Here is a 15,507-nt window from a genome sequence, read left to right as displayed (position 1 = left end):
GATATTTCCTACACGACTTACCAACTACGGTATAACATCTACATGATTGTAAAGCTCTCTAAATATAAAAAGTTATTTCCCAAGAATACGAGAATATTGATTTTTTATGAATAGATTAGACAGATAAATACAGATCTATACATATTTGAAAAATGAGTCATCAAGATACTCATTTACTGAATATTCTATATTCCATATAACTATTAAATTCTATACATTGTGTTTTACAATCTTTACGAAACATCCTACTTTTATAGCATACAACTATTACATTCTACACATTGTTTTATTGCAAAGAATATACACCACGAAACTTCAATGTCACCGCTCTGAGGATTATTATGAGTAGAACCAAATTAAAAGACCAGCAGAGCCAAAAATCTAACTGAACTCACCTAAATCAGTTGTCTTTCCGTTGCATACAGGAGCTTCAGGCTCGGCCGAATCTTTCTCATCTAAATAGAGTAGGAAACCAAATAAAAATTGCTCAAAATAAAAAATAAACATGAATAAAAATATAAAAGCATATAAAATATGAAGTTGGAACTGCATGTTACGATAATAAAAGCATATAAAATATGAAGTTGGAACTGTATGTTACGACGATGTAGATCAAGTTAGTGTTGATTATGTTGGAATGTGTAAAATAATTAAATAATGGATAAGCATTAATGAACTGGGTACGATTTTGTAATTGAATGCATTTTCTATTTCAATCATTTTAAAGGCTTATTTCAAAAATTTATGCTAGGAGTTATGGGGAAATTTATATCTCTAATATTTACTCCGCACAATATACTTCTGCTCTAAATTCACACCCGCTTGTTTTAGTAAGGTTGGGGACATGGTGGAGCAGTGAAGGTAGCTTCAAGATTGATAGTGTTGAATGTAATACATGTATTTAAATGACAACGCACATAGTGAAGCTGTATTTTTTGACCCATTTAAATTGCATTACATTCAACACTCTCAATCATGATTCCATCCTTAGCCAGCTCAAGGCGAGAATCCAGGAAAGAACTTATATGCGCTGTGGAGAAGATTTATTTATAAGAGCAGAATTAGCCATTTTAACAATTACAATTCATTTGAGTTTAACAATCCCTTTAAAAAGGAAAAATATATTCCCTCGAAAATTTGCAAAGAGATGATAGAGTGTATGAATAAAAATGAATTTTCTATTTCCACGATCAATTTGCTATGACAATACTTTATGATAATACTTTCCAATTTTTCAACAATGCATATTTTTGGGTGTCTTGTTTGTTGGAAAACCCAAAATTATGGTAGCAACACAATAGAGGATCAATGTGAATAACACAATAAGGAAAGTGGTTAATAAAATAAAAGAAGGACACATAAATCAATGCGTCTCTAATAACTCTTCACTTGAAGAATCAAACTTAAGGTACATATACCCGCCGTTTGAGAACATAAGGTACATAAGGTACCCGCCGTTTGAGAACTTAAGGTACATATACCCACCGTTACCACGATTGAACAAAATATGAAACAAAATTATTCCTCATCTGTGGATACAAAGTCTAGGACGTTATTAAAATTATAAGAGAACAACTGTGTAAATTGAGACAAAAGTAAAAAATAGAAGAAGTTTTGGGCAGTATCCCGTTTTTCTTCTCTGAATATTATATTATTTGTTTGCTTCATCAAATGAAGTATAAATGTAATAAAAGAAAGGGGTAATTTGAAAAGGAATCGTTTGATTAGTTTTTGAATATATAGTAAGAGAGGATGTAGCGTACCTGTTCTGGTTCTCATTTCTTGATCCTCAGAAACCGGTTCAAGGGGAATGGCAGGATCAGTGAAGTCGATGCCTCCTGAATCCAGCCTACAATCCGCCGAATGATTCGAGCGTGGCAAACTGCTGTAGCCTGCAAATCCAACAAAAATCACAATCGATAGAAATTAATTTTTCTTAACATATTGTTTCCCATAATTAAATTCAAGCCATCATATTATATTGGGTGATTCTAAGGCCTAAGTTGTTCATTTTTTCCAACCTCCGATTGGCTATAAATAAAAGACGAATGAATATAAAAGAATAATATTTTTCCTCTAACACTTATGATTATCCTTCAATGTAATTGCCGTAAAGGTTGAGGAATTTGTCATACCAGTGGACCAGCCTACCAAACCCCTCTTCATAAAATCATAGAGAAATAATAGCATAAGTAGATATCCCATGGTATAGGGCGTTTATGTCGCAACTTTTACTGTTATCTCAAGCCGCTAGTTCATGTAATTCTTTCCCGTGAAGCTGTGTGACACTGGTAGTCTCTCATATTGTGACGTTCATACACTCTCACCCCAACAAAAAGTAAAATTCGACAATAATCAACAGTAATCGGTTTGAGATAACAGTAAAAGTTGCGACATAAACGCCCTATAACATGGGATAACTACTTACGCTATTGTTTCTCTATGATAAAATGCTATCGCCGGATGAGTTCAAGTATGGGCTATAACGTTGTTTTGAGTTCCTCATTAGTTTGGAAGTCATGTCTTGCCCATGAAGTCATGCCCCTCAAAGTCATGTCTTGGGTTTGGGGAAAAAGGTATAAGCTACTAGTGGCCAAGTCAGGTTTGTATGATGGGTTATTGAAATCATCCAATTTGATTAGTTGGAGAAGCCGTTTGGTTGCACCAGCACTGTGAGTCCGATTTGTCATTACAACGATTCCGGAATTTATTTCAACTGACGTCTTCAAATTTTCCAAGACCATTCACTCACAACCTCATCACACATGATGCATCCTACTTAGAGCCTGTTCACATGACAGCGATTCACGCTCGGTTGTCGCGCGATTGACCAACCGAGCGGTTAGGTATAGGGAAACACATGGTGCCGTACACATGCATCGCTCGGTTTTAGTAGTCGCCGGCGAATCGCGGCGGTTGTAATCTCAGACTTAACCGAGGGCAAATCGCTCATGAATCGCTGTCATGTGTACGAGACTGGCAAATCGAGCGATTTGCCATCCACGCGACAACCGAGCGTAAGTCGCTGTCATGTGAACAAGCTCTAAAACTTTAATTAGTTTTCGTTAGATTTATGCTAAACTATTGCCTTTTGCTTGGAAAAACGAATAAAACTACGTAACTAGCACCTGGCGGGAGACTTAAGTGACGCGGCCATGTTTCTGGGTCTATAACTCGACAACAATTTACAATCTGGCCACACTGATCACAGGGCGTTTGGTGGGGAGGATAAGCTGTTCAGCTCTGTGATAGTCGCCCCCCTACCGCTTGTCTGTGTCTTATGATATGTGATCGGAGATTGAGGAAAAAAATACCCTGCAAGTTTTAAAATCAATCAATCAAGTGGTCAGTGTTAAAAAATATTAATTGTTGGCCGAGCGAAGTGAGGTCTAAGATTCAAGTTGACAGTTTTGCATTTCTCTTTATTTTTATATTTATTTATTTTTTCATAGACGATAGATACAATCATATATGTTTAGATACATACATAGATACATTAGATATACGTTTATATGTTCCGCATTTACAGCAAATGCGGCAATAGATTTTCATGAAATTTGACAGGTTTGTTCCTTTTTGAATTTCGCGTCGACGTATATATAAGGATTTTAAAATTTTGCATTCTAAGGATAATACAAAAGGAAATAAAGGAGTCTTCTTCTAACGCCAATATTACCGTAAAACTCAGACTATAGAATTATTCATCATAAATCAGCTGTCGAGTGGATTATTAATAATTGAATGCAATGACGCATTCAATATTAATTAATAACCAAAATAATATAGCTCTAGCAATCTCTAACGGCAGTTATATGATTTTGTTTATAATCTTACTTTTGAGTTATAATAAACTTTGAGTTATACAAATTACCCGCTTGGATCGCTACTGCAGTTAGCTAATAGCAAGGTCTATAAATACCTTGTATTAATAGAATTAATTTTGCATTGCAAAATCGCCATATTATGGGGTTCTAGTTCACCAATATATAGTAGATATAGTAGATAAAGCACTTGTTGATCAAGACATAGGCATTAAAATCAATGGTACGGCAATAAATAATCTGCGATATGCTGACGATACAGTTATTTTAGCTGGAACACATGAAGAACTACAGACACTACTTGATAGAATTGTCGCAGTAAGTAAAGAATATGGGCTGTCACTGAACATAAACAAAACAAAGTACATGCTAATCACAAAAGCAACGCAAGACAATCCTATGGTATATGTAGAAAACCAACCTATTGAGAGAGTAAGAAAATATAAATACCTAGGAACAACCCTCAATGCAAACAATGACAGTACCCAAGAAATACGAATCAGAGTCGAACAGGCCAGAAGTGTATTTACAAGAATGAAGAAGCTTTTCTGTTGCCGAGATCTAAACCTTGATTTGAAGATAAGAATGATGAGGTGCTATGTGTTATCTGTTTTGTACTACGGCATGGAAGCCTGGACGCTGAAGGAGATTGATGTGAGGAGATTGGAGGCATTTGAGCTATGGATGTATCGAAGAATACTACGGATTTCATGGGTGGAGAGAGTGACCAATGTAGAAGTGATGAGACGCATACGCAAGGAAAAAGAAGTAATTATGACAATTAAGAGAAGAAAACTGCTATACATGGGACATGTTATGAGAGGAGAAAAATATCAATTGCTTCAAGTTATTATGCAGGGGAAAGTCCAAGGAAAGAGATCCGTAGGAAGGAGACGAAATTCATGGCTGAAGAACCTTCGGGATTGGTTTGGATGCAGCAATAATGACCTATTTCGATCTGCGGTCTCAAAAGTAAAAATCGCCTTGATGATTGCCAACCTTCGAAACGGAGACGGCACCTAAAGAAGAAGTTCACCAATTTTCAAATTTATCAGCTGTTATCATTATAGATTGAACAACATGATGTGTCATTTTGTTATATTTTTCAAGGGATATTGCTTGGCTTTGAATTAAAAAATAAATTGTTCCGACATAATAATAATATTTAGATTCCAACTAGGAACTGAATTGTTGATTTTTAGATTTTATTAATCGGGAGCTTCAAACTCTTTTTGAAGTTGGCCTCGCATATTTCTGTCTTGTCCCAATGCCTTATGAATCATAATCCTCACGTTACAAGAATAAGAACAATTTTTTTATGATAAATAGATGAATAATTGAAGCATTTATTATTGAAATTTCATTATTAAAAAATTGAAAACCTGAATTCACATATTATCTGAACTGGAATACTATATTAAAATGAATAATTTTGTTACGAGCAAATTGAATTGGTTTGGATTTTCAAATGGCCGCTCCATGAGGAACACGAGTGTCACGACCTGTATTTATAGACCTTGCTAATAGCAGATGGTTTTAGATGGGGCGTTCACAATCCAGAGTTATCAAATAGCACTTTAGCTGGCTAAAACAACATTGTGAATACCCCTAATATTTTCTCTGCTTCCAACTCGGGCTGACCTGTTGAAGGAGATTAGCTTTTGATGTTAGCATTTTTGATACACCAACTCCAACATCCATTAAACGTTTTCACACCGATATCTCTCCGACACGATATACAGACAGGATTTACTTTGATGGACAGTATAAGAGGAGGCTGTGGTTTATAACTGCGCGAGGTCTACTGTTCACAGAGCTACTAGTAGCTACTAACCAAGATCAGAAGCAATTGGCGTTGAAGGCGTAGCCGGAACACTGGAGGCCTTCCTTCTCAGACTGGACACTCGATTTATGGTGGGCTCTTCTCTCCTCAGCGGGCCGATGTCCTCCAGAATTTCCCGCTCAACTCGCCCCGAGTATCTGAACTTCGTCCCGAACGAAAAGAAGCTGCCACCCGATACAACACTTGGAACTTCCGAGCTTGAAGGGATTCTGTAATATAAACCAAACAGGATACCGTTATCATTTGCTTATCACAAGCTAATAATGGAATCGAGTGACCTGGCTGGCTCAGGTCTGGTGTTAGGTCGCAACTGATCAATTTCAGGGCCTCTGACATGACCTAACAACTGTTTTTAGGCAGCTGGGACCGAGGCTAACGTGTCCATCTGAAACAGCCCTAGAAAAATATATTGCCCGGAACGGGATTCGAGCCCGGGCATCTGAATTATAAAGCCAGCATCTAATCCACTTGACTACGATCACTCCTTATAAGGTAATCAGTGGAAAGTTAACATATTTATTTATTCAACAGAGACATAAGCACATAATAATAAAATGATTGGAAATGAAATAACAGGCTTATAGCCCTTAATCTTCCATTCCAGAATTTTGATTGAAAATTTGTCCAAACGAGGTTATGATTTGTCAGCACTTTTAAACACATATTTATTTATTCCATAGATTTTGAACCTAAATTGTTTTGAATTTAGTTTCAGCTAATTCATTACATAAAGTCTAATCGTTAAGAAAATTATTGAAGATCATCAATGATAAACAAGAGCAACATGTTTGAATGTTGTGAATTTCTAAAAGCTTAATTAACTTTCGATCCAGGTAGTTTAGTATGTTCAAAGTGATGGCAAATATGCCTGATGATAGAATATAATACTGTACTGAATAATTACACAGAATTCACTGAATAATTTTTAAAATGATTTTTCAATCTATGACAAAAAATGCCTGATGAGAAAATATAATACTGACGTGAAAAATAGCATCTGCTCAATAGCGCATCTCCATACGTGTCTACATGCCGCTCCAGTCGGACATTTGAAACCAACCGTATGCTTTTTCTGTGAAAATTAGAAAACAATATTTATTAACTGTATTAATGCAATTTTATTAACTGCAGAAAATAAAAACGTTATTTATTAATAAGTCGTAGACAAGAACATCAATAGAATAATAGGGTGAAATTGAATATTGCATGTCATCTCCCCTCACAATATTTGCAATTAAATGGAACTAGAGTTAGGTAACAAATAATATTACCTATACAAAGTAACTAACAAAAACAATCCTCAACAAACATAATACAGTAAATAATATATTTGATAGGCCTATTCAAGAAATGAGTAGGAATCGATTCAATGCAAATGATGTGTTAAACTTCGGTAGTAATATTTCTGTTGAAAAATGTAAATATTGGCAAATATAGTTCACGTTATTACAGATGAACTTCTACTTTCAAATTAGCTGATACAGTAATGCGAGAGAATAGCCATGTTCTATGGTAATGCTCACCGATGTATTGAACTATATGCAAGGAATTGGATGCTTTGTTTTTCAATAAGCATCAAGTAAATGTGTAAATCTTCAAATCCCATAAGATATAAATGTCATAGTCCATTGCCATTCTATAGTTCTATAGAACTATAGAATCTAAAGATGGCCATGTTCTACAATAATTGTTACACTGAAGATGGTCAGGTTTAGTCACAAGAAAAAGGACGAGGAAAGATAGACAGTAGATAAACCAATACTTGGTTTAGGATTCATTATTTATAATCTACTATTAAATTTGTAACCTACGTTAGTAAGCGAGCTTGTTGTGAGGATGGTTTGTACATAGCATAGCTTGCAATTAATATTAAAAGTGTATTAATTTGTAATTTAATGCATCAATAATGGATTAACACTAAGAATTAGTATCATGCAATCCAGCAGCATGCATCAATTTTATTATGTTAGTAAACCCAAATACTAGCATGCTTAATAAAAATCAAATTAGATTATTTTAAATTATATTCTAAGATTAATCTAGAGTAGCAAGAACGATGGAACAGCACGTTCCGTGTGAATAAGGGTTAGCTTAGCTTGAAACTTTTCCAAGTAGACTGGTAGAAAATGTATATGTTTTTATTTAACGAAAGTAGAGTAGGTACAGTAATGGAATAGCCTTTTTTAAGTTAGAGACAATTTCTCTATCAAATTTACTTGAAAGGGTTATCAATTTTTAAAAGGGTGTCGCATAAAGCTGGACTCCCTCATATCATTCAGTATTAGTTAACGTGTCCGGTACTGTGAAAATATAATTTTCATATGTTCTAATGGGACTATTGATACTCTCTTGCCGTACTGAGTGGGAATGATCCCAATAGAAATCATGAAAATTATATTTTCACTAAACTGGACACAATCTCTGATACTGATATGTGAGAATCGATCTTAATAGGGACGTTTGATGATAGTTTTAAGAGGAAGGGGATTACTTAAAATTTCCCCCCCCTCAAAAAATGAACAAATCAAAATCCGTGTCAAGCAACGATCAATTGTTAATGATTTAATTGTTAAGCAATGATTAATTGTTAAGCACTTTACTGTCATAGCACTGTACTTGTCGATTTAGAACCTACTTATATGATGAATTATTCCTACAAGATGATATTCAAGCGTTCAAGATTGTAATTCAACTCAACGGATTTTGTAGAAATATCTACCAAACTAGCAACAGATGAACAGCTGTTTCACGCGCGTATCTAATGAGAGCTACAATCCTGCACTGTCAGTCTGCCAGGATTCAGGACCAAGATGCTTCATTCATCCCCTGGCCATTCATGCTGGAGTTTGCGCAATGCGCACTTCCTCAGCAGAATATCAGACCAATCTAGCGCCCAGAAGAGGAACTACTTTAAGCTTTTCTCTACTCAAACTTTTAATCGATAATACCAATTCCTTGGAATTAATTCACTAATTCATTAATTATATCGAGATTGAAAGCTATTTGAAAAAATAAAATAGAATGTTTTTTGTACGTTTTCATATGCATCTTAACTTCCATGTCATCAAAACTCTTTATCTCTTATCTCCATTGATCTATTCAATTCATGGAATCATCATAATAATAGTTTGCTCTATAAAATTCATCCCCTCATCATCAACTGGGCTTAAATACTTATAGAAAGTTTCCTTTTTAAATAGATTACTATTGAGTTCTCACTATGATATTTGATAATTTCCTATTATAACATGTACAGTGGTAAAACATTCTGAAAGATTAAAAAATAAATGATTAACATCACAATCCCAGTGGTGTTTAGGATTCAGCCAACAGAAACTTTTTTGGAATGGAATCTTCAATTGTGGCATTGAAATCACTTTTTAGCATAAAACTCCTACAGCATGAAAAACCTTCATTTTAAAGTTTAATTTACATATCATGTTGTAAATAATGTTATACAAAGTAGGCCTATATTTTAGGTACCGGTAGTAAAAATACTAAAATACCTGTGCACTCACTCCCACACAAGCATTGCAGGATTATTTATGATTCATTCATTGAGAGATTTTACTTTTTGTAAATTGTACGATTATTTCTTGCTGAAGGATCAATTGTATTTACTCAAGTGTGTTATTTATTTTCATTTTGTAACGTACCACTGAAGATTGTTCAAATTAATTTGATATGAGTGTTTGAATTGAGTATGTATAGTCACAAATATATATAGAGTATAATATATATATATATATATATATATATATTGAGTATATATAGTCATATTAATTTTATAATAACGTGATTTGAATTGAGCATGTATAGTCACAAGTGCAGTTCATAACAACCCTAAAAGCAATTAATATAAAGCTATAAAGTATTCCCAAAAAAATTAATAGACCTAAAAATTGATAATCTCGTGCTGGTTGGGAATACTTGAAAAAACCAATGTACCTAGAATACTAGGTACCTAGTATTCCAGGTACCTTGGAAAAAACTAGATATAAATGATAAGAAATTTTTCATTCTATCACCATCTTAAAAGTGATAATCATTCAAATTGAAATCTGCTTCGAACAATTCGACTCACCTTTGTTCTGGGGTCCTAGATGCATGAAACGAAAAAAATAAAAATGAATGATTGGTTGAACAATGATAACAAAAAATAATGATTTACAACAAAAACTATCTAGAATATTACAATAATTGAGAACTATGTTCGCGATGATTGTATTAATAATAGCATATTATAATAGTATTACTTGTTATTTTACCCAATGAATGCATATTAGTGTATTTGACCGAACGATAAGAAAATTGTCTGGCAGTTCTGAATTAATCACTTAGCTCACTCGTCATTGTGTAAAATACTTCATAGAACATATTTTATTTCGATTGGCTTGATTGGTGACTGAAATATATGCAAATTAAAATTGAAAACAGAAAAAAGTTTTCCTACAATTTAGTTTCTGAATATGACAAAACAGGATGGTCACTAAGTTTATAATACACTGGATAGGTAGTGCAAAATACGACAATGAAATTTACTTACATTTTCTTTTCTACGAAGGACTAAAAAGAATCATTAAAGAAGTGAAACCGAAAAATTATTAATAGAAAGTATAGCAGCTATGTGGATTCTAAAAATGCTGAATATAAAAAATTATTCTAATTCTTAACATAATAGAAACTTAATAGATTGATTTAAATTTTCAAATAAAACAATAGTCGACGATACAAAAATTTCACTAATATAAGGAACATACTACTTGCATTAGGAATTGCCTAATGTACCGTATTCTAGTATTTCAGGATGCCAGAATCCTATAAATGTTCCTAAACTACTTAATATTGTACACTATTAAACTAATAGTGTTACTTGGTATTTGAATTAGTGTAGAGACAATATTTATTATTCTCAATGAAATTGCATTGACTATTTTTGATATATATGTTGAATTTGGTAAGTACAGCATTATGTATATTACACTAATTTGAATCACACTCTAAATGATTATTATTGAATTACACTCCGAATGATTTAATTATTATGAGTAAAAAGCCATTTAATATGTAAGCTTCACAACAAATGAATAAATAAAACTCACCTCTTGATAGATAAGATGGATGATGAACATTTTTCCTTCGTAATTTAGTTTATGAACTTCCGACCACTTGAAATGATGTGTTTTTCTACTGCCTTGGAATGTTAAAATTCCGTGATGATTGATACCCAAATATAAATGGTTCCCTCGATGGTCCTGAAAGGGATTTAGCAAAAATTAAATTAGTCTGTATATCGCATAAATAAGAACAGTATAAATTATAATCTCACAGAGAAAACAACACATAAACTTGAGGATTACAAAGTTCTAAAGCCAATTGTGCTATTCATGAAGTATTATTGTACATGATGGAATAAATGAATACATAAAGTACATAAATTCGCAATGCAATTGAATCCTAAATTTCAAATCAAATGATTTTCAATAAAGTATTTTGCTAGGGCAAAAATCACTACAGAGAATCACTAGTATTTTCAATTATTTATTACGGTATCTTCCGAGATAGATGATAGATGAATAAGTGTATTTTTATTTTATTTTATTGATTCAATGATACAAAATTATTATTTAAAATAATTTGGCAGAGGATCAACATGCAAAGCCCAAAAACTGTTCCTCCCCCGAATTTTGATTCATTAAAATAGTCCAGAAAATAGGTTATGCTTTCTTCACTTTATAAAGTTTTGTCTAATTTTCTCACCTAACGCTTGAAACAATAAATTTTGAATTTAGAAAGATGAAGATCCAAATTAATAACAAAATGATGTGCTCTTTATAAAATTGAAAGTGATGTGGACGAAGTAGAGGCAATAAGATCCCCCTCTCCCACTTAACTGCGTTTACATTGAAACTTTGATATAAGAGTAAATTGAAAAAAATGAAGTATTGGAACAAAAATAACATTTAAAAAATGAGACATGAAGAACATGAAAAAGTCAATTGTTAAGCCAGAAGCAAAATGTCACAAGAGCATCTTAATATTTAACTGAGAACTCATAGACAATACATAAAATTCAAGTGAAACAACAGGCATTTGCCCTGAACTGCTTCAAAATTAATACTGTGATAACTGATCGGAGAACGTAATTATTTCAGAAGGAAAACTGAATTAGAAATGAATCAGTTCTCACTTTGACTGGATGAGGATCGATTCCATAGGTGTCCAGTGTACATGCTTTTCTGAGGAAATTTGTTTCTGTGGTTTCTGGGCTCTGGCCCTTAAGCTGAGTTTGATGCAGTTCCATTATTTTCTCCTCTATTAGTTGTGTTTGTTTCAATAGTATCTTCATCTCACTGACATAGTTCTCAACATGTTCCTCAGGATCATAGTCACCCAGCTCAGCTGAAAACAACAACAATACAATATATTAATTTCATAATAATAATGATTCAAAAAATCTTTATAATAATAATTACTTAAAAAATCTTTATTGACATTCCAAAAACAACTAAACTGGTTTTAAGAAATTATGAATTTTGCGGTGATAAGGGGTACGATAGGTAAAATCTAGAGGCTAAGAGATATAACATGAGGTTATATATAACTATAAAACTGTTTTATAGATACCGGTAGTTTACCATTGAAAAAAAATTGTATATTACTTGAAACGTCTGTAAATATATCAATTTTTTTCTTACAATTTTCATAATCTGATAAGTTTTCTTGTTTTATCAGTGCTGTTTCTTTACAGTAAGAGAAATTTAGATGAGAAATTTAAATACAGATGAGAAATTTAGCTTATATATGATGATAATTTCATGGCACATAATGTTAGAGTTGTAGCCTCTGGTATAACATGAGCCTCAACCCCTCAAACGGTGAAAGAGTAGCTGGCGAGGTAGTTATGTGGGGGGTAGGAATGACCCCTCACTCTGCATTCATAAAGGCAGAGTAGAAAATATTCGAAGGGAGGCTGCCGAGAACAAACTGACCAAACTCATACCCCCAACCTAAAAAAAGAGAGCTGAGCCACGTGGGTGGGAGTCGAAGGTTCATGATATAACTTGTCGCTTCTACGAAAGACAAACATTACAGCCGAAAATGCGAATTTTACTACATAGAATTAGTAGTACCTTTTCATTCTCTTTGATGACACGACCGGTTTCGGGTATTCATCCCACTATCAAGTAACCAAATGAAGAAGTATTTGTTTACTCCAAAATAATAATTAATTTGGGTGGCTCGGAGTGAATGATAAGGCGCCAGCTAATAATCAAGAGAACCCGAGTTCGAATCTCGACCGGGGCAAAAATTTTTGACCACAGCACAATCACATAGATACGGCCACCCCGTCTTTCGGAGGAGACGATAAGCCGTCGGTCCCGATTACCTAAACAGTAGTCATCTCTCATCATCATCCCTCTCACTCATTACCCCCGCACAAGCCTAAGAGATTATGTGGGCATCACTCTCAGTATTATTATTATTATTTGACACCTGATAATGAGATGAATTCCTTAAAACCGGCCGTCATCTAAGAAAATAAAAGGATACAAATGATTCTCTATAATAAAATGATCAAGTAGCCTTGGACTGATCGGTGGTCTAGTGGATAGACTGCTTGCGTAGTAGCTTAGAAATCCCGGGTTCAAACCCGCTCATTACCGAAAGTTTTTGACCAGGTCACTCCCGTGTTATCGGATGGACACCTCTTTGTCGGTCTCGGCTGAAGTATGACAGTCGTAAGGCCCATTGACGGATTAAATTATATATTCAGGGAAGTCCTACCAACAAAAGCCATACGAATTTTACTTTGAAGTAGTACTATAAAAATAAAATATCGCGGTACCGAGCTTCGCTCCGGAGTACAAAAGCATAGAAGCATTAAATCATAGTTTATATTTATTTATTGATAAACAGAACAAAACTATTTAAAATGATTGGGGAAGGACTAATATGCACAGCCCAAAACTGTTTCTTCCCCGAATTTTGATTTATACACTATAAATCGTCCAAAAAGTAGGTTATGTTCCATACACTTGAATTCAGGTCCAATTTTCAGTCCAAACATTTGAAAACAAACAAGTTCTTATTTAGATTGTTTACAAACCAAATTGAATAACACTCACTAATCACTTAAAACTGTGAAATAATGATTAACTTTGAAAATTATGATATACTCTAATTTAGAATGATATACCATGTCATGTCAACAAATCAGATTATTTTGATCATCGATTAAAATTTCTAGATTATTATTTCTCGTGAGATAAGCTGATTGATTACACAGCTGAACATAATTCTCTCTCTCTCCCACACAGGCACACGCATTTTCTATTATCGACAGACGACGAAATTATCATCTGTTTTTCCAAGGATGAATATTTATTATATATCTCATGTCCTTCTGCGAGTTCTCCCAGGGATGAGACCTAGTGCAATCAAATTTTTATATCATAAACCTAACCTACTATGTTCCAAATTTCGTGAAAATCGTTAGAGCCGTTTTCGAGATCCGTTGGACATAAATATACAGGGTCTTTCAGAAGTAGTGTCGAACATTTTAGAGTATTGTTCCTAGATGATAGGAGACTACAAATGTTGTATTTTAAGTGTCCAAAACTCAGCGGTTATCCTTATAGCTGCCATTTTGTTTTTTCACTTGAGAATTCTTATCTCAAGAACGAAGTCTATGTTATAGACTCAACTTTGAAAGATAAAATAAAAAAAATCTATGTAAATTTTCAAACTGGCGGCCATTTTGATGGCAATTTTCACGAAAACCGTTCACTTACAGAAAATTTACATGAGAAAAAAAAGTTAGCAAATTTTATCAAAATTTTAAGGATACCATATTTATTAAGATTGGTCAGAGAATAACAGAGAAATTAATTATTTTTGTACTGCATGCATGATCATGAACAAACAAGATTATCTGAAAAACAATGTAAAATACGCTGTATGGCCATATGGAGCCATACCGAGTTTCAAAGCTTCATCTTAAATACAATTGGAATTAAAAATTTAATATTGATGTTTAAATTGTGAAAAGTGGTCATACAAGCAACACGAAAAGAATTAATTAATCTGTTATTCTCCGACGAATCTTAATAAATAAGGTATCCTTGAAATCTTGATAAAATTTGAAACCTTTTTTGTCTCTTGTAAATTTTCTGTAAGTGAACGGTTTTCGTGAAAATTGCCATCAAAAATTTTAAATGACCGCCATTTTGAAAATTTACATAGGCATTTTTTAAAGTTAGGTCTTTATAGCATAAATATTCATGCCAAATTTCAGATCAATACATCATTTCGTTCTTGAGATAATAATTTCTAAGTGAAAAACCAAAATGGCATCTATAAGGAAAACCGCTGAGTTTTGGACACTTTAATATGACATTTGTAGTCTCCTATCATCCAGGAGCAATACCCTAAAATGTTCGACACTACTTCTGAAACACCCTGTATAGCCAACTATATAAATAATCATATAAATAAATTTATAAAGAAATTGCTCGCTTAATATTATGATAGGATAGCAAAATAAGAAATATTGTGTAATTTGAGATCACCTTGGATGACGTAAGCGCCTAGAAGGGCAGCTTCACTAGGCGTGCAGTAGAGACGACCGTGCAGTAAGTCTCGTTTCAGTTGCAGGTACACTTGGTAGCGAGTGATCTCCTCCTTTAACCGGAAAGGATCCGGCGGATAGAACTTTAATCTGAAGCTGAACAGAATTGGATCCATATCTGCAAACAGAACGCGTTTTCATTATTACAATGGAATCTTAAAACAATGCATGTATGGATTTGTTGCATTAGAATAATGAGAAAAAATGTGGAG

At 33.6% G+C, this 15,507-nt stretch overlaps 1 protein-coding gene across 3 annotated transcripts in view; it reads right to left on the bottom strand.

Moving 5' to 3' along the window:
* Positions 1 to 15,507, bottom strand: part of LOC111049960 (FERM domain-containing protein 5) — a 68,329-nt gene that overhangs the window by 10,670 nt on the left and 42,152 nt on the right. For 2 of the 3 annotated variants that reach the window (XR_005570420.1, XM_039420540.1), the window contains exons 4-11: positions 15,237 to 15,413; positions 11,855 to 12,066; positions 10,767 to 10,919; positions 9,749 to 9,763; positions 6,648 to 6,736; positions 5,656 to 5,873; positions 1,764 to 1,892; positions 396 to 455 (exon numbers count right to left, since the gene is read on the bottom strand). Coding sequence is in view for 2 of the 3 variants with exons in the window: in XM_039420540.1 (XP_039276474.1) it covers positions 396 to 455; positions 1,764 to 1,892; positions 5,656 to 5,873; positions 6,648 to 6,736; positions 9,749 to 9,763; positions 10,767 to 10,919; positions 11,855 to 12,066; positions 15,237 to 15,413 (1,053 nt within the window). In the remaining variant the exon portion in view is untranslated. The remainder of the gene's footprint in view (positions 1 to 395; positions 456 to 1,763; positions 1,893 to 5,655; positions 5,874 to 6,647; positions 6,737 to 9,748; positions 9,764 to 10,766; positions 10,920 to 11,854; positions 12,067 to 15,236; positions 15,414 to 15,507) is intronic. The other variant, XM_022336167.2, reaches the window with a different exon arrangement.

The sequence above is a fragment of the Nilaparvata lugens genome, chromosome 2, assembly GCF_014356525.2.
Source record: "Nilaparvata lugens isolate BPH chromosome 2, ASM1435652v1, whole genome shotgun sequence".
Lineage (NCBI taxonomy): Eukaryota > Metazoa > Arthropoda > Insecta > Hemiptera > Delphacidae > Nilaparvata > Nilaparvata lugens.
This window is presented reverse-complemented; position numbering and strand designations above follow the sequence as displayed.